At 37.9% G+C, this 19,181-nt stretch overlaps 3 protein-coding genes across 3 annotated transcripts; all 3 read left to right on the top strand.

The window, feature by feature from the left end:
* The first annotated feature begins 1,827 nt into the window (after nucleotides 1-1,827).
* On the top strand, nucleotides 1,828-8,053 carry LOC140763344 (homeobox-leucine zipper protein HOX32-like). Its single transcript, XM_073101492.1, has 18 exons — nucleotides 1,828-2,304; nucleotides 2,788-2,947; nucleotides 3,421-3,539; nucleotides 3,638-3,728; nucleotides 3,831-3,920; nucleotides 3,992-4,105; nucleotides 4,199-4,282; nucleotides 4,468-4,623; nucleotides 4,710-4,784; nucleotides 4,877-4,983; nucleotides 5,065-5,257; nucleotides 5,472-5,663; nucleotides 5,745-5,822; nucleotides 5,901-6,035; nucleotides 6,462-6,787; nucleotides 7,129-7,234; nucleotides 7,353-7,502; nucleotides 7,576-8,053. The coding sequence occupies exons 1-18, from the start codon at nucleotides 2,087-2,089 to the stop codon at nucleotides 7,720-7,722; spliced, it is 2,541 nt and encodes an 846-aa protein (XP_072957593.1). The 5' UTR covers nucleotides 1,828-2,086; the 3' UTR covers nucleotides 7,723-8,053.
* A 640-nt stretch (nucleotides 8,054-8,693) lies between these two features.
* LOC140763346 (uncharacterized) lies at nucleotides 8,694-11,889 on the top strand. The gene is made up of 3 exons (XM_073101495.1): nucleotides 8,694-9,384; nucleotides 10,389-10,634; nucleotides 11,446-11,889. Exons 1-3 carry the CDS (start codon nucleotides 8,731-8,733, stop codon nucleotides 11,575-11,577), a joined length of 1,032 nt encoding a protein of 343 aa, XP_072957596.1. The 5' UTR covers nucleotides 8,694-8,730; the 3' UTR covers nucleotides 11,578-11,889.
* Nucleotides 11,890-12,532: 643 nt separating this feature from the next.
* On the top strand, nucleotides 12,533-16,881 carry LOC140763345 (ferredoxin--NADP reductase, root isozyme, chloroplastic-like). The gene is made up of 6 exons (XM_073101494.1): nucleotides 12,533-12,706; nucleotides 12,797-12,853; nucleotides 13,525-13,860; nucleotides 15,088-15,307; nucleotides 16,098-16,338; nucleotides 16,423-16,881. Exons 1-6 carry the CDS (start codon nucleotides 12,683-12,685, stop codon nucleotides 16,679-16,681), a joined length of 1,137 nt encoding a protein of 378 aa, XP_072957595.1. The 5' UTR covers nucleotides 12,533-12,682; the 3' UTR covers nucleotides 16,682-16,881.
* The last annotated feature ends 2,300 nt before the right edge of the window (nucleotides 16,882-19,181 follow it).

Raw genomic sequence — 19,181 nt, 5'->3', positions numbered from 1 at the left:
CAACTTATTACTCAAATATATAGAGAAACTCTACATCTCTTGCCCTATTAGTTGAAACCATTATTATTATTATTATTTATCATAGACTATTCGTAAGCTACTCAAAAGAACTAGTTATTCTTAGATTAAGTAACCGAGCTAATCCTCACAAGATGTGAGTCACAACAAATCCAAATCAACTGCATATAATACTCCAACAAAAAATGCACTAAATATTAACTCTTGTTCAGAAGAGAAATTTATAAAACTCAACTATCACTGAGCTACACTAATAACATACTACTCGAAGCATTAAATTAAAGTAATATCTCTAAGTTTTTGATCAAACTAGCATTGTTTAAATTTTTCTTTTATCAAAATAGATTACCCTTCAGACTTACTATCAAATAGGGTTATAATATACTGTAACCATAATAAAAATAGAGAATTGATCCATATTTTCTCTCGAGGCAAGTTCAACATTATATATATATAAATATTTTTAACTTAGTATTTTAGTAATTAAGACAAAAAAAATGTGTGACAGTAAAAACGTTCAATATTTTTGTTAGGATTATAATAAATTAGATTATAGTTAATAATAAATATAAGAGACAATCTATTTTAATAAAAAAATAAAAAAAAAATCTAGTTTGGTAAAAAAAAAAACTCCAATATCTCACACTCGAGATCCAGCGGCGGCCGAGTGGACGCATCCCCCCCATCCTTTATACTTGTCTGGCCTCAGTCAAACACCGTATCAGCAAACGGCGAGAAAAAAAACACAGTAAAAAGCCACTTAATTGTCGCCAGAACAGTGCACCCATCACACACAACGCCTACCAAAAGAGATTGCAACTCTCTCTCTCTCTCTCTCTATATATATATACGTACTCAAACACCTACTTTTATATATATATATATATAATAAACCGTTTTATAGGGAGGAGGAGCACAAGGGACAAGAGATCTCCGAGCATTTGATGCAAAGATTCCTGTTCTTCCTAATTAAGAAGAAGATTACGATTTTGTTCTCATAATGGCCGTCGGATTACGGCGTCACCTTTTATTGGACGGATGAGTGAGAGAGAGAGAGAGAGATTAGGGGGAATGGGTGTGTATGGCTATATATCTGTGTGTATATAGAGTTATAGGTCTAAGTAGCTATGAGGAGTACTGCACGTATCTGAGACCAGAGATTTTGTTTCGGGTCTTGCAATAAAACGACGACAAGAATCGTACAGACGTAGTTATATGTGAATTTATCTTATCTTCTTCGGTAGTGATAATAGTAATGTTACCCAGGTATCTACTTTAATGTTTTCTTAAGGCTGATATCACACTGGATTAGATGGAATGGGATTGCATCAAATACTTACAGCTATTCTTTGTATTTAGTTATTCCTCTAAATCTCATCAGCTATTAAAGCATCAAATACATTCCTGTAAACATGATTATTATTTTTTGGGTCTTAATTAAGATTTAGCAGTTGATTTTAAAATGGCATTTGAAATATTTAAATTTGAAAAATTTGAAGAAGGGGGAGAGAGAGAGAGTGAGAGAGAATACCTTTTTCCTCTGAGACAACTGCAGGCTGCAGCACAGCACTATTAGCAGCAGCACGACAGCTGCACAGCCTGCTTGCACCAAAACCCAAAACAACTCCCCTCCACAACCTATATTTTACACAAAACCCCCCACATTTCCTTCAAAAGAATAGAACCCCCCTTTAAACAAAACAATAAAAAGAATCAAACAAAAGATAAAGCCCTTCACTGTAATTTTCCCCAGAAAGTGGCCTTCTCTATTAAAATATACCCTCCCCCCCCTTCTTCTTTTCTTGCTCCCTTTTCCTCTCTCTTATTTCTCTCTTCTAAGTTCGAGAGAAGAGAAGAGAAGAGAAGAGAAGAGAAGAGGAGCGCCATGGGAGATGTGAAGGCGAAGATAGGGTTGGGGCTTGCCTCGTTGGAGGAGGAGGCGATCGGATTCTGAGCTCGGTGATGCGGGAGGGAGGCGGCTCTAGGCTCCTACCACTACCGAAGGTTCGGAAGAAGAGGGGAGGTTTCTAGCGTATTTTTTGTTGAGATCTTTCGAGGGTTTGTGGAGATGGCGATGGTTGTTTCGGCGAAGGAGAAGGCGCAGCAGCAGCAGATGGATGCGGGGAAGTACGTGAGGTATACGCCCGAGCAAGTGGAGGCGCTTGAGAGAGTGTATAGTGAGTGCCCTAAACCGAGCTCGATGAGACGGCAGCAGCTTATCAGGGAGTTTCCTCTACTTGCCAACATTGAGCCTAAGCAGATTAAGGTCTGGTTCCAGAACCGCAGGTGAGGAATCTGGATTGTACCAAGGTGAAAGATGGGTTTTGTTAGGAGAAAAATGGATTTTTTTGATGGTTGTCTCTTGAAAAAACATGTTTTTTTTTTGTTACCCGGGTTTCGTTTAAAGGTGCTGATCAGGGGTTGGGAAATAAATGTTGCAGATGTTTAATGATTTTGAATGATTTACGTTTTCCTTTCTTCTGATTGTTGTTTTTTTCTTCTCACATGGTGAGTAGGAAAGCAAGGATCTTTGAGCTCCATTTGCCAAATGGAGTATTGCTATTTCGATTAGATTTTTTATGTCATAATTCGTTCTCTCCTCGTGGGATATATCCATGTACGCCGTTGGATGTCTAATTCATCTATTTTTTTGTTTTGTTTTTTTATTGACTACACTTAAAAGGTTCTGTTATTTCAAGAAAATACTTCAAAAACAATCTCTTTATACTGTCTTCTACTGTTAGCATTACCTTCGGTCATGTTCTGCAGATGCCGTGAGAAGCAAAGAAAGGAAGCCTCTCGTCTCCAAACTGTTAATAGAAAGCTGACTGCAATGAACAAGCTATTGATGGAGGAAAACGATCGGCTGCAGAAGCAGGTCTCGCAACTTGTTTATGATAATGGCTGCATGCGCCAGCAACTTCACACTGTGAGTTACAATATTATCGTTCCTTTGATAAGGTTTTGTAGTCTCTTGATAAATCCGAAGCATCCATCTATACGATGAAATGGTCTTGTATATGTGTTGGCATTTAATCTTATATGCTAAACTTGAGTAGTTTTACCTATAATACAACATCCAGAATATCTGGTTTTGCCAGTTTCCTTTGTGCAAGTAGAAAATTGCATTTTATGAATGTAAAGTTTCACATGGGTATTAAGTGAATGAACTAAAATGTGACGAGCTATACTTGTGTGGCTTCAGCCTCACACGATTTAATCATGCCAAATGTTTTGTTTTGTTAGAATGGTTCACTGCCTCAATTTTCTGGACCCTTTTATCAACTAAAAATCAACAATTATTCATTTCTCTATAAAATGAATAAGGCGTAGAATTGGGAATTATCTTATGTCACTTTTTAGTTGCTTTTAAAGATATTCTAATTGTTCTTTGGAATGCAGCATGCCCCTGTGACAACTACGGACACAAGCTGTGAGTCCGTGGTGACAAGTAGTCAGCACCACCACCAACAAAACCCAACTGCTCCGCATCCTCAACGGGATGCCAATAACCCAGCTGGGTAATGGTTCCTTCTATTGTCTCATTTTAAAGCTAGAATTCAAATGTCATTTGGACTTTGCTTAGGATTTGACTCTGTTTACATCTTCTTCCTAATAGTCTACTCGCAATAGCTGAGGAGACCTTGGCAGAGTTTCTGTCAAAAGCGACTGGAACTGCTGTTGAGTGGGTTCCGATGGTTGGGATGAAGGTAATGGATTGTGGACACACTCTGTTCTCTTCTATTGTTTTGCCTTCCTTTTTTGTACATGAATCCTAACTTTAGTTTACAACATTTTGGTGCTTGTTTTAGCCTGGTCCGGATTCTATTGGAATCATTGCTGTTTCCCGAAGTGGGGTAGCAGCACGAGCTTGTGGTCTTGTGAGTCTAGAGCCCACAAAGGTAAGCCATTGCAAACAAGGATTCTGAAATCTTTTCATTGAATAGCTAACAGATTGTGGAGCTTTCATTAGGTCGCAGAGATCGTCAAAGATCGTCCATCTTGGTATCGCGACTGCCGTTGTCTTGATGTGTTGACTGTAATTCCTACTGGAAATGGTGGAAGCATTGAGCTTATATACATGCAGGTGTGCACTTATTCTTGCAAGGAATACCTCCTAAACATTTTATTAGAGTTCTTCCTCCAATTTTGTTTTTTTTTAAACACCGTCACTTTGCAGACTTACGCACCCACTACATTGGCAGCAGCACGTGATTTTTGGACCATTAGATACACTACTGGTCTTGAAGATGGCAGTCTTGTGGTAATTTTTCGGCTATGTGTCTGTTCATTGTACCAAGCATTGCCGGTTAATAGGTTCTAATTGTATCTAGGAGCTATGGGTTCTCTTCAATTGGCATTTTTTTTTCTTGTGCTGTCATTTGTAGCATGTGATTTTCTTTCATTTTTACCAGGAATAACATAAATTAATGCTAATTTTATCTGTAGATTTGTGAGAGATCATTGACACCTTCGACTGGTGGGCCACCTGGCCCTCCTGCACCAAATTTTGTTAGAGCTGAGATGCTTCCTAGTGGCTATCTTATTCGACCATGTGAGGGAGGTGGCTCAATGATTCACATTGTGGATCATGTTGATTTGGATGTGAGTGTGACCAGCTTCAGTCCATAGCTTGTTTGAGCTTCATTTTGAAATTGTTGTATTTTTTACTTTAATAATTTCTACTGCAGGCTTGGAGTGTGCCTGAGGTTCTCAGGCCTTTGTACGAGTCGCCAAAGATTCTTGCACAAAAGATGACTGTAACTGTAAGTCACTGCTCTTTTCTTGATTTTATAGTTATCATCCCTTGAGGAGTGGATATTAACTTCATGAACCCTCAAATGTTCATGTTCTCCAGGCATTGCGGCACATTAGACAAATAGCTCAGGAATCAAGCAGTGATACCCCGTATGGTGGGGGTCGCCAACCTGCAGTTCTAAGAGCCTTCAGCCAGAGATTGAGCAGGTAGGTTACCGTATATCTGTTATATGAAATTTCTTATGTTATTACCTACTAAATGTTCCTTTTCTTCTTTGTGAATTGCAGAGGTTTCAATGATGCAGTGAATGGATTCACAGATGATTGTTGGTCGTTGATGAGTAGTGATGGTGTTGAGGATGTTACAATTGCTATCAACTCATCACCAAACAAACTTCTGGGATCTCATCCTAACTCACTAGCACTGTTTTCTAGTTTTGGAGGCGGCATTTTATGTGCTAAAGCATCAATGTTATTGCAGGTTTAACTACCAAAACTTGTTTTCTAATTTACTCTCATACATAAACTAGCATGGCCAAACCAATCAATTAATATACCTTCAGTTCTTCTCAGGGATTTAAACTTTGGAGAATTCATACTCATTTGATGTTGGTCTCTGTATTAAGTGTTAACAAATTGTTAGATTTGGTGTTCTTATTATAGCTTGATCTAATACATTTATTTGGGTAATGTAGAATGTTCCACCTGCTTTACTTGTCCGCTTTCTAAGGGAGCATCGTACTGAGTGGGCTGATTCCGGTGTTGATGCTTATTCTGCTGCTTCTCTTAGAGCTAGCCCATATGCAGTTCCTGGTTTGCGGTCTAACAGTGGGTTTCTGGCCAATCAGATTATCTTACCCCTTGCTCATACTGTGGAACGTGATGAGGTATTTGTTTCTCGTAAACTTTTTTTTCATAGTACTTGCATTATTTTGTGGGAAAATAACTCCTTTTGTCTTGCCTCAAAGTTCTTGGAAGTGATTAGGCTTGAAGGTCATGGCTTAAATCAAGATGAAGTTCTATCAAGGGATATGTACTTATTGCAGGTTTTCACTTGTTGAGCTTATGACTCCATGTAAAGCAAGCTCCACTTTTTCTACTTCTAATTATTTGTTCTATGACAGCTTTGTAGTGGGGTTGATGAGAATGCGGCAGGTGAATGTGCACAGCTTGTCTTTGCACCAATAGATGAGTCTTTTGCTGATGACGCTCCTTTGCTGCCCTCTGGTTTCCGAGTGATACCGCTGGACCCTAAAACAGTTAAATATCTATGCTTCTGTTATATCCTTTTAAGAATATATTTGTCTTGAACCAGTTTGTATATTCAAATATTTATATACTTTTGGCTGAGTTTTGGGTTATACCTGATGGTTCATGCTAATTGGGTTTTATTTCTCGGATCTAAGTGATCTAACATATGGCCTGCAAAATAATCAGTATTGTAGTTTTTCTGTGTTCTCTTCTAACTTCTTTTGACAGTAGATAAATTTACCGTCATTCTTGTTGCAATTTTTTGTATTTTGTTGAAGCAGTTCCTTTTTTTTTACTATTTTTACTTGAACATTATCCACGGGAAGTTTTTATTATTCTTATCACAATAATCATTGTCTTTGATTTTTTTGACGGATAGATCTTTTTCATTTTTTGTTTATTTTTTTTATAACACTGCCGTATCTAAATTGTAGGACACACCCACTGCTAATCGAACCCTAGACCTGGCATCTGCCCTTGAGGTTGGTTCTGGAGGTGCTGTGCGCTCTGCTAATGAAACATCAAATGCTTACAGCTTAAGATCCGTCCTGACCATAGCTTTCCAATTCACATATGAGAATCACCTTCAAGAAAGTGTTGCTGCTATGGCCAGGCACTATGTTCGAAGTGTGGTTGCCTCTGTCCAGAGGGTTGCTATGGCAATAGCACCGTCACGTCTTTCTCCACAGATCGGGATGAAAAACCCACCAGGTTCCCCTGAGGCACATATTTTGGCAAGATGGATTTCTAGGAGCTACAGGTAATTTTTCGTTGGTAATATACATGTTTTGTAAGTAAGATAGTTTTTTCCTCTGTATGTTTGATTAAGACTTCATCATGAATATCAAGCATGCTCGATATTTTCAGTATTGCTCGGTTGAAGTCTGCTCGCTGTCATTATTGATAATCTTTCATTTAATCAACTACGGCCTTTTAGTTAATAAAAACCATTTCTTCCCTTCCATTGTAAAATGCATGACTGTCATGTTTTGTTTTCTCCCCTATGATGCGTATAAATGGTACATGATTGTGCTTGTTACTGTTAATTGGAAGATTGTTATCCTTTTGTTCAAAATCTGACCCATCTTCCATGAAACTCAGGCTTCATACTGGTGTAGAGCTTCTTCAAGCAGACTCTCAAACTGGCGATTCTCTGCTGAAATTCCTGTGGCTCCATTCTGATGCAATCATGTGCTGTTCTTTGAAGGCCAGTGTTTCATAACGTCTAATGTTTCTTGATAACTTTATTTTCTTTGTGCTAGTGTACTTTAATTTTGAAGATAATCCTTCTACTGCTTGCTCATCAAAAGTACTTCTCTGTGCAGGCTTCTCCTGTTTTCACCTTTACGAACCAAGCTGGTCTTGACATGCTGGAAACCACTCTTATAGCACTCCAAGATATTACTCTTGAGAAAATTCTTGATGATGCTGGTCGGAAGGTGTTGTGCTCCGAATTCCCTAAGATTATGCAACAGGTAACTAAAGAGACTAGCCTTGTCTTGATTCCCCTACGTGAATGAGATCTAATTGTTCATTATCTCCTTGTAGGGTTTTGCTTATCTCCCTGCCGGCATCTGCATGTCGAGCATGGGCAGGTCGGTGTCTTACGAACAGGCAGTGGCGTGGAAAGTACTGAATGAAGAGGATTCACCCCATTGTCTGGCTTTCATGTTTGTGAACTGGTCCTTTGTTTAGGTTCTCTGTTGTTTCCACCTTCAAGAACTATGAGGTGCCCCATTTTACTTGGTGATGACTTAAGAAACTTCCTGTGGGACTTCTAAACTATGTTGTATGGTTGGTAGACATGCATCATGCTAAACCAACGTTTCTTGATATCGTTTTGGTGTTCTTTAATTTGCCTACCTATTCCTTTTCATGCTTCCTTTCAACTGGCAGCTTTGGGCCTTGATATCTCAATGCCTGTGAGGTTGACATCTAGCATTTCTGGGATTGCCATTTGAAAATTGAAATGTCTTCTATTTGATAACAACTGTGTATTTTGTTATTATTATTGCTTTCAGTCTGACCATCCCAGCCTCTTTGTCAATGCATGCGTTTCTAATTGCATTTATATAATTTTCTGATTGGTTCTGGTACAAAATTATTTTTCTTCAGCATTATTTACCAGTTTAATAGTTAAAAAAAAAGGGGAGAAAGAGAGTCCTCATCCTCCCTTTTCACATAGATGCGTTTCTAAGCTTAAATGCATTTATTTTTTCAGTGTCTTCTCTCCTCTAACCGCAGGCTTCTCACCTAGCATATAGTGGCTAGGGAATGGAAGAGATCTTTGCCTTCCTCCCTTCCTCCCTAGAGGCTTCTCTCCTCGATCACCACCTCTCTGCTTGTCTTCTTCGTGAGGAACCTCTCTTTCCTCCTTGTTTGATAGTTTGGGGGAACTCTGTTCCTTTTCTTTGCCCAATTTGGCTATCGCCACCGTCGCCTCACTGCACCTTCCTCAAAAGTATTTATCTTTATATTTCAAAAAATCTCAAGTCAAATTTTCTTAACGTTAAAATGATTAAAATAGTCATGATATTTAATTAAATTTAATTAAAAAAAAATAAGCTGTTCCACTTTATTATATAGATTTTTTAAAAAATTTTAAAAATATTTTGGGGTAAGTAATTGTGGTAAAATATATATATTTAACCCTATTTTAAAAGTTAAACATCCTATTTCGTGTGCTTGAGGACTGGAGGAGATATGCTCTCACGAGTCTCCACCACCACCCTCCGCGCCACCTCCCTCCTCTCCAAAACCTTCTCCTCTCTCTCTTCTCCAAACCCTAGCCATCATCAGGACCACCGTTACCAAGCACCTCTCTTCCTCCGCCCCTTATCCTACCCCACTCCCCTCTCCGACCTCAACGCCTTCCGCCACTGGGCCAAGTCCCTCTCCCTCTCCTCCGGCGGACCTGACTCCGGGCACCTACTCCGCGAGCTCTCCTGGCTCATCCAGGATGCCTCCTCCCCGAATACCCACTTGGGATCTGGTAAAGTCGGCGACTTGGTGCTCCTAAGAGCGGAATTGGGTGATCTCTACTGTCTTTGGAAGGAAAGGGTGCAGGAGAGGAGGCCGTTCCAGTACTTGGTCGGATGCGAGCATTGGAGGGATTTGGTGTTGGTCGTGAGAGAGGGGGTTCTGATTCCGAGGCCGGAGACGGAGATGGTGGTGGATTTGGTTGGGGGAGTTGAGGGATTTGAAGAGGGGCTGTGGGCGGATTTGGGGACTGGGAGTGGCGCGATTGCGATTGGGATTGCGAGGATGTTGGGGAAGGGAGGGAGGGTTTTGGCGACGGATGTGAGTGGGGATGCAGTGGAGATTGCTACGTTTAATGTGGAGAGATATGGGCTAAAGGTCAATATTCTTCTCTTCCTTTTTGTGTGTAATTTTAGGGGGAAGAATGCGTCTCCATATGTTAGAGTATTTAGAGGAAATATCTTCTTATAGGCTTAAATGGAAATTAAATTACAAGACCGGTTGAGAAATTTTGGCAATCTTACTGCAGAATTTTATTTCATACCATTGAATTTATAATTAGACCTAATAATTTATTTGCTTTGATCATGCCATAAGAAAAATATAATCTTTCTGTAGTTTGCTGGTATCAATGCAAATCTTAGTTTTCAAGTGTAATTCATTTGACTAAATTTCTAGCTATCAGCGGAAAGTTAGGCTTTATGTATGTTTTGTTTTGACATATATAAATATCTCCTATAGACATTGTGTGCATGCATGTGGACTGTGGTAACAAGTCGACCACTAATATAAGATTAAGTAGATGGTTCAGGAGATAGTATCTTGTAAATGATCTTAGAGCCTTATTTTGTCAAGTGTGGTACTTTGTCCTGTTTCCTTAGAACTTGTAACATTTAAATTTTGTTGGTTCCCCCCAATAACCTTAATCTATTAGATCACATAACTTGTAAGAGATTTTTTGTTCTCATTAATAGATCCTCTTGTTTTGTGACAGCACATTTGCTGCCAAAATATGTTTGTAAACGGATTTGAGAAATAACAGGTCCAGACAAACAATTGTCATCAAACCCACAAAATCTTGGTCATACATGCTACCTGATAGATAGGTTAACTATTTTAGTAGAAAAGTGCTCATTCACTAAAACTGGTGGAGTTCCTCCTTATTCAGAAATTTGAAAGCTACATGCTGCGAATTGACTATGCAACTTGGTATGCAATTGGATATTGTCCTGATAGACTAATGTAGCTGCTATAGAAAGCTCTCTCACTGGGATTGAATAAAAGGGGAATGGCAGCTATAGACAACTTTTTATACTCTTTAGTGTTTGTTTCAATCATATTAAGGCTGTCTTTTGTGTTCACTTTTACTACTTTGAATTTAGGATACAGTTGAGATAAGGCAAGGTTCTTGGTTCGAACCTCTGGAAGATGCCAAAGGAAAGCTTTCAGGAGTGGTCAGTAATCCTCCATATATACCAACTGGTGATCTACCTGGCTTGCAACCTGAAGTTGGTTGGCACGAACCGAGGCTTGCATTAGATGGAGGCAATGATGGCATGAATCATCTTATTCATCTTTGTGAGGGAGCAGCATCAGCACTAAAATCTGGTGGTTTCTTTGCTTTTGAGGTAATGTTGCTTCAGATGTTATTTTTCCACCTGGCAAGTGTCGTCAATCTTAATAGAACTCATGCAAAGAAATAAAATTTTCTAGCAATGTTAGTCTAGTAATGCTAATATGTTAGCTGATTTAATATAACTTTCAAGAGCAGCGCAGCTTGCCTAGAGTTTGCTTTTGCTGAAAACCTTGGAATTTGGAGATCTTACAAGAGAATAGTGCCGTATAATTGGCCACATATGTTTGATTGTACGTTATACCTGTCATTCCCTTGATTGTCATTTAATTTTCTTTCTCGTTTAATATGTGTTGTTTATGGCTGACCAATATTATGGTATGTGTCATCGAATAATACTATTCTCCTTTCCAGTGTCTGAAACATTTCATTTGATACAAGCTGTCCGCCAGTATTAGACTACTGAATTGCTATTAATTTTCTTGGATATTTCTTACTCTGCTGAATTGACAATCCTGTTTGGGAAAATAATCATTGACATTGACTGCTGCATTAGTTTCCAAGATTCAGAACATCAATTATTACTCTTTGCCGTGCAGAACATTAGTTGGGTGATCATGAGTGCATCTTACTATTAGATGCAGCTCTCGCATTTTTGTGCCTATTCTGGAAAGTATTCACCCACCTGCTTGGACAGTTCCTGCCTGTATTTATTTTCTTACACACACTTAAAGTTTAACCGTGCTCTATTCTAACATAGTCGACTTGTGAAAGTGAGCGCAAACTGTAAACGTTATTGTAGTATTGTTCAATGCTCTCCTAAATACTTGTGCGACTTTCTCACTAACATTTTTGCCTTTTTGCAGACAAATGGTGATGAACAATCCGAGTTCCTCGCACGTTTTATGAGCACAAAGTGGGGAAATTTCTTCCATAATATAACGATAGTATTGGACTTTGCAGGTATCAAAAGATTTGTAACAGGATTCCGCAGCTAAGTACTACGTGAGTGTGGATAGAGGAGAAACTATCACAAGCTACAGGGGAGCAAACTTTTCACTTCTTATTAGATAAGAGGGATTTTAAGATACCTGGAAACAAATTTTGTACTCCAATGACATCATTATCAGACCTTCAAAGCTGTTGATATAGCAGGAGATTTAGCAGGGGCATCACATTACAGCAATGGGAAAAGTTTTTATACTTTGCTGTTAATTTCAAAATTAGTATGCCATCAAAAAATAGCTTTAAGTTCATTGTTAAATTAACTAGTTTTCTCACTTTCATTCATCAATACATTTCTTCGTCAATCTATATACACTCCAATGACATCATTATTGATGGCATGCAGTAACCATGCCTAGAGATGAGTGGATCACCTCTTCATTGCATTCACTAATGTATCGATTATGTATATCTAATTTTAAATATACTTAAAAAAAATAATATAGTTATATAATTTTGAGTGTATAATTAAAATTATTAGATGCGTATAATTGATTTATTCAATTTGCATAAAATAAATGCTCTAAGTATTATTTTTGTTGAGAAAAATAAGAATTTAATGACACGCTCATAGTCCAGAGATGGATCATGTGTGCCTAGGGAATCACAGTATGCATCGGCTAACTATGCACGAGACATTCTCTTTCTCGTCTCATCTCATCTATTTAATAAATTAAAAGGAAAAAGAAAAATGGCGCAGTCTGACTCGGAAAAAATGGCCTTTGGTGGAACGACAAGGTCATTATTATCCTATCTCCTTAAAGGGTGAGGTATTAATCATAAATAATTGCCTGGTCTTTCCAATTTACTATTTTGCCCTCGGGAGGTTTCTCTATTGGTGCACAGTTTGGTAATTTTATTGTTGCAGGAGGGTGTTTTAGGAATATGACGAGTCCGACGACCTATCCAGCTTATTTAAATTAGGTTAGTTTGGCTAAGCACTAAGCAGTAACCAAAGGGCTGCTCGTCTCTTCCGTCACCCCAAGGGCTTTGCTATTGCTTCTTTCACCCTTGTCGCACTGTTCGAATCCTCTATATAACAAACCCTAGATCGTTGATCGAGGAGGGAGGAGAGAACACTGGGGAGCTTGATCGATAATGGCGCGAGCATTGGGAGCTCAGGTCAGTGGATGATTTTTTTTTTTTTTGGGGGGGGGGGGGAAAGTTTGCTGTTGCATTTTTCGTCATCGATTTGTTTCGAATTGCATGCAGATTCCCCTTTCTGTGCCAGTTGGATCCGATTCATGTCTTAGGACGCCGGCTTCCAAGGTAAGCTTTCTTTGATTTATTACAAAATCTCTTCTTTTTAATCTGATGGTGTTCTCTTTAAGTTTTGGATTAGATTAGGTAGCTTGGGGATAAATGTGTCAACCTTAAGTTTTTCTGGATTTCTTTACTGTTACTGTCTTACTTTTTTTTTGGTTGCTCTTCATCCATTTTTTTCTTGATTGATGCATCCGGATCTTTTCTACTTTGAGAAGTTCACTATATGATCTCCACGGATTTTAGCTAGTAGGGGTTTTGAGTTCTGACAGGACTTTGATACGAGGAAATTACCTTAGTAGCTTGAGAAAAAATACATTTTTTTATTCTATTTTTCAGTGTGCTTTCTTTTCATTATTTTTAGTATACTTTTTTTTCTTGTTTATGTAAGGAGGGAGTGAGCAAGTTTTTACTTTTCTAACAGAAGGATATCTGTGTAAGATAAAAGGCAAGCATTTTCCAAGCATGTTTCGTCTTTTGGCAGAGCACTGTGTTTATTCTGTCAAAAGAAACTTATTTCAGCATGTTGATGTGTCTGTAGTTTACTTTCTTTTTACCCCTCAATAATTGGTTCTTGAAACTGCTCCAGAAATACTTGAATTTGAATTTAATGCGTTGGAGCGTTCATCAAGGTGGTCATCCTGACTACAATGCTCGTTTTGTTGTTGTGGTTCCAGGGTCACAATAATCTCAGCTTCCACCATACATCATGGGTTTCTACATCCTTAGAATTGAAAGGCAGGAACATACAGTCAAAATATCAGTACAAGGTGCTGTGCATGTCTGTACAACAAGCACGCAAAAGTAAGGTAGCAGTTAATCCGATAGAACTAGAGGATGCCAAAGAACCACCCCTCAACCTGTACAAGCCCAAGGAACCATATACTGCTACAATTGTTTCAGTCGAGAGACTTGTCGGCCCCAAAGCTCCTGGTGAGACATGCCACATTGTAATTGATCATGGAGGCAATGTTCCTTATTGGGAAGGGCAAAGCTATGGCATCATTCCTCCTGTAAGTACTCTATTTTCAGTTTTGTGGAGATCTGCTTCATTTCTAGAAACTTAAAATGGGAACTTCATTATTCTCACTACGATAAGACTGTTTCAAGTTTCAATTGAGCGAAACTGTTTTCTTTTGATTTGAAGTTTTGGTTTCAGTTGATTTTAGTTTCAATTGGTTTGGGTTTTGAACTCAAAAAAAAAAAAAAAAGCCGAAATAAAATGGTTTTAGCCTACTGTGGTCTAAAGTAAGATCAAAACTAGGAATCTTGATGGTTCTGGCCTTTACTAATGATTATTAGCTTTAGTTTTCATTAACGTTCAGGTCTTTCGGCCATTACTATTCCATCTTGGGTGCAACTTCAAACCATGCCACTTTTTTCTCTTGCCCTTTTAGTTTGTCCGTTCTCATTTATAATATTAGTTTAGTTGTGTATTCTTATTTCTCTTAATTTTCAGCTTGCCAATTCTCTAATACTGTTGATTATAATGTTCTTTCTCATTCCCTATGCAATCAAGTTAACTTTGTTGTCCAGCTCACCTCTCACATAATATGCCAATGTTTTACTGAAAACACAAGAATGAAAGGGAGGTACTGCTAAATGGACCACCAAACACACTTTAAGATATTTAACTATTGAATGTCACTATTCATGCTATCCCTTTTGAATGTGGTCATCGACTTAGTGTAAGGTGGTGCATTCCCAAAATGCACTCCGTCAACCCATAGTTGTTAGATTACAACTGTGCCATTGTTATATATTGCCTCACACCTTAGGGTTTACATACAAAGGTGTGTCAGTATAAATAAGTTGATTCATTAGATGCATCTACTGCACTTTAGTATTTGACTATTTTCTAGTTGAAATAAGCAAAGGCTAAACCATCGCAAGCTGAGATGCATACTGATTTCATGGATTATGGAATTGAACACTGTTTTCTCTGATTTATTTCACCCACCGAAATCCTAGAACTTTACACAAGGGATCATAGTGGAGCCTGCTGCAGGAAATGGATTCAATTGGGTTATCGGTAACAAAATGGGAAAAGAACAGGTAAGTAGAACAGCTTCCCATGGATGGGAAAACACAAAATGAAAGTACAATAGAAAGTATCAAAGTAGTGACAGTTAATATGGACACTAACAGCTCTGTATTTACCTTTTCGATCTTGTATTCCTGGATGTTTTCTTGATTTCATACAGTTTTGTACTTACACACCGTCTATACACTTCCTTCAGGGTGAGAACCCAAAGAAACCTGGGGCTCCTCACAATGTTCGGCTTTACTCAATTGCATCAACTAGGTATGGAGATTCATTTGATGGAAAGACTGCCAGTTTATGTGTTCGTCGTGCTGTCTATTATGATCCAGAGACTGGTAAAGAGGATTCTTCAAAAAACGGTATCTGCAGTAACTTTCTCTGTGATTCAAAACCAGGCGACAAGGTTAAGCTCACAGGTATGGCATATCTTCAATAAAAACAACTTAAATAATGGCCTATAGTTCTGGGTTTACGAAATGATAATGTTGGCTGTTCCTTGTGTGCTTAGCTAGTTAATATTTAAGCACTGTAAACTTAAATGTTAAAAGCAAGGGCATCTGTAACAAGCAAGACATGTGTCTACTATGGTGATGTGTAAAGGAATGAAAATTTATTGTGTTGCTACATATTGCTGCATACTTGGACGTAAAGATTGTTTCTGAAATTGTGCTGCAATAGTCCACTCTCAACCTTTCAACATGTACATATAGTCACTAATCAGTCGATCCTACTTCTGACTCTGATGACAGTATAAAGAAGAATTTCCTGTCATGGATGTTCTTATGGTTTGTAAGTTTAATAAGTATTTTGTACAGGAAACCTGACCAAGTCTGTCTAGCAATTTTCTCTCTTTAAGAATCAAGACAGAATTTATCTGATTTTCAATTTAAATTATAGCTTAAGAGGAACTGTGACCAAGATAGCTAGTAGTTTCAACTTTCAAGTTCCTTATTTATCATGCCTAATTTGCTTCCTCTGCAATCTTTCGTCTTTTCTGATATGCTGTAAAGAACATGTTGCCTCTCTTCATGCCATATTCTGGTTATCATTTTATTTATAATCTTTTGGGTTTTATATGTTTCCATATAACAAGGTAATCCTTCTGAGTTCTAACATAAAATGACTTTGTCTTCATCTCATATTTCTTGTTCTCCTTGTTGTGGGCTTCCATATTCTTTTCTTCATGATTCTGCATGTATATTGCAGGTCCCTCTGGCAAGATTATGCTTTTACCTGAGGATGATCCAAATGCTACTCATATCATGATAGCCACTGGAACTGGTATAGCTCCTTTCCGTGGCTACCTTCGCCGCATGTTCATGGAATCTGTTCCCAAATACAAATTTGGTGGCCTCGCTTGGCTCTTCCTCGGGGTTGCTAATACTGATAGCCTTCTTTATGATGAGGAGTTTACCAGTTACCTTCAGGATTTCCCAGACAATTTCAGGTACTAGGACCCTCCTTTTTGTGTTCTTAAACTGTATACTTGTATATCAATGTTTACCGGTCCTTCATGAATGGAAATGTTCAGGTATGACAAAGCCCTTAGCAGGGAGCAGAGGAACAAGAGTGGTGGGAAGATGTATGTTCAGGACAAGATCGAGGAGTACAGTGATGAAATCTTCAAGCTTCTGGATGAGGGTGCTCATATATACTTCTGCGGTTTAAAGGGGATGATGCCTGGGATCCAGAATACGCTGAAGAGAGTCGCAGAGCAGCGAGGGGAGAGCTGGGAGGAGAAGCTCTCACAGCTCAGGAAGAACAAGCAATGGCATGTTGAGGTTTACTAGAAAACATTATAATGCGACTCATAATAAATTGTTTAGCAGATGACGCACGATTAGATGGCATTCTTTGTGACATAATGTTATTTCAACTCCTCTATTGACTTACTGCATCAACTTAAGCAGAGGAAGATTCATGGAATCTGTAGTTTATGGCTTGTACTTTATATTGAACAGAAAATGTACTGCTTTCTTTGGTTACTTGATATCGTGGAGTAGATGACTAGCTCTCTCTATTTTAAAACTTCCTTCTCAATAAAACAAAAGAACAATTACTTGCCAGTTATCCCAATGTTGGATGTTTTTTCGGATTCTTTCCTATTCAAGGAAAAACCTGTAAATAGATCTTAGGATGCTGTCGAATTTTCTAGTCTGTAACGTTTGCGTAATGCTACGCCCTTAAGGTCAACTTGTCATGATTTTTGCTGAATACTGGAAGCCTATAGCAGTAAAGCTATTGCAGATTTGGACTCATTGGCTCCGATTGTTCATCAAGTGATCATAACTTTTCCCAGGAGCTTCCTTAACTCTATAGGCATCTAGATTCCAGTGTCAGAAGAAGTATCATCATCTTGTATTCCTAATCTGGGACTTTTCAATGCTGTGATCTAAAAGTATTGTTGTAACTTGAGGACAAAAACCTTGCGTACAAGCTTTAGGATCCTACTTCTTAGCTATGTTCCATGAATGTTGCAATCAGTCCCAACAATTATAAAGTTCCACCATCCACTCCATTGACACAAAACAAAAGATCCCATTTCTCTCAGAACATATTTTCTTTAAAAATCTCACATCTGATCCTGATCCAAGTAATCACTTCAACTTTGTCAAGCCAGGGCCCATAACCTGAAGCCCTTATTAGCAGTCAAATAAGTTGGAAGTTGACACCTGATCCACTAACCCTAGTTAATAATATATTAATCCTTCAACCATCACATAAATTATATATTCTAAATCATGGATAACAGCTGACATGAAAGTTACAAACTACCTTATCAATCATCATCTCACTGGAAGGTCACTGGGATTTGGGTATCTTCCATCAATTCACATATAGACAGCAGGAGTAATACTTTGCATGGTGGTGTTGCTCTTCTGCTTGCTCCATAATAAGTACTTAATGTTTACTTGCAAACTAAAAATTAAACCTAGTCTTTTTCTTTCCTACCTTTGCCTCTGCATCTAAATCTATATTGCTACCTTAATTCCCAAGAAAGATCACACAAATACAACTGATATGATCAACATGGCCACCACCATGTGGTAGTGTAGTGTTCTATGGATGGATAGTGGATTGGTTGCAAACTTTGGTGAAACTTTACACTATTCATGGTCCATGGCATTTATGAGTCCAAGTATAGTCTAGTGTCCTCTAGTATAGTAATAGTTTATTATCTGGATCTAATCTGAGGTCAAAGATTTAGGTCAGTATTAAATAGATAGAATGGGTTGGGTCTGCTTCAGGTTAAACTATGGCAAATCACACTTTACTCCCTACAATGTCGTGATTTTATGGTTCACACCTACTTTTTTTTTTTTTCTCACTGTTTAGTAATCTTTATATGAGGAAGGGCCCCAAGTTAGGTTTGCCGTAAATGAAGGCACAAAAAGAAAGGGGTGAAAAGAAAAAAAAAAGAGAAACACGTGAATTGAAATTAATTTGAATCTAAACAAAATATTCTTCGTTTCATGCTCTCCAAAGGACGTGTTCAGAAAGTAAAGTACAGTGCTCAAACTGTAAGTACTAAAGATATAGCATGTGATGTGGGACATAATTTTCTCTTTAATTTAATCCATAAGTATATATTAATGCTTCAATAATTAGGTTAATCTTTCTAAAAAATATAGGTTATAATAAATTCAAAATTTATAGAAGAGATTTGAATCTACAATATATGCGGTGAATTAAAGGGACTCAATTACTCAACTAGAGTACCTACCAGAGTTCATTTTAATAAATTAAGCAATAAATGTATATAATTTGAGCTTTTTATAATCTGTTTCTTAAGAGGGTTAATATAGTTTTTTAAGGTAAATATCAACTAGAGCTAGTTATTGTTTAGTTTAGTTTATAATTACTCTACGAGCTCATAATATATATATATATATATACATATAAGGAAAAAATTATGAACCAACTGTGGGAAACTTTTTCGTGACACAAGTTAATTCGCCGTCGCGCCTCAACTATGATATTTTACAATCTCTATTAACGACGTTTAAAAGTCCCGGAAGTAACAGTGATTTTCCGTCCACAGCTAAAGAGGGAATAATATATATATATATTTATGTATGCAATCTGGTAGTACAAAGTCCCAACAATCTCCAAACCTCTTATTAATTGCCTACTAGTAGTAGCACTCACACCTCTGTCTCTCTCTCTCTCTCTCTCTCTCTCTCTTTCTCTCTCTCTCTCTCTCTCTCTCTCTCTCTCTCTATATATATATATATATACAACTAAAGACCCCTCCTTGTTCATCAGCTCCAAATATTTCCTTCCAAATTA

The sequence above is a fragment of the Typha angustifolia genome, chromosome 7 (genome assembly GCF_048772165.1).
Source record: "Typha angustifolia cultivar Huaian chromosome 7, ASM4877216v1, whole genome shotgun sequence".
NCBI classification, from domain to species: domain Eukaryota; kingdom Viridiplantae; phylum Streptophyta; class Magnoliopsida; order Poales; family Typhaceae; genus Typha; species Typha angustifolia.
This window is presented reverse-complemented; position numbering and strand designations above follow the sequence as displayed.

Coding starts and splice junctions, on each gene's coding strand:
- LOC140763344 (XM_073101492.1), top strand. CDS start 2,087: ATGGCGATGGTTGTTTCGGCGAAGGAGAAGGCGCAGCAGCAGCAGATG. Junction 4,785..4,876: donor CACAAAAGATGACTGTAACT/GTAAGTCACTGC, acceptor CATGTTCTCCAG/GCATTGCGGCACATTAGACA. Junction 6,036..6,461: donor TACCGCTGGACCCTAAAACA/GTTAAATATCTA, acceptor TCTAAATTGTAG/GACACACCCACTGCTAATCG.
- LOC140763346 (XM_073101495.1), top strand. CDS start 8,731: ATGCTCTCACGAGTCTCCACCACCACCCTCCGCGCCACCTCCCTCCTC. Junction 9,385..10,388: donor TGGAGAGATATGGGCTAAAG/GTCAATATTCTT, acceptor CTTTGAATTTAG/GATACAGTTGAGATAAGGCA. Junction 10,635..11,445: donor GTGGTTTCTTTGCTTTTGAG/GTAATGTTGCTT, acceptor GCCTTTTTGCAG/ACAAATGGTGATGAACAATC.
- LOC140763345 (XM_073101494.1), top strand. CDS start 12,683: ATGGCGCGAGCATTGGGAGCTCAG. Junction 15,308..16,097: donor CGACAAGGTTAAGCTCACAG/GTATGGCATATC, acceptor TGTATATTGCAG/GTCCCTCTGGCAAGATTATG. Junction 16,339..16,422: donor GATTTCCCAGACAATTTCAG/GTACTAGGACCC, acceptor GGAAATGTTCAG/GTATGACAAAGCCCTTAGCA.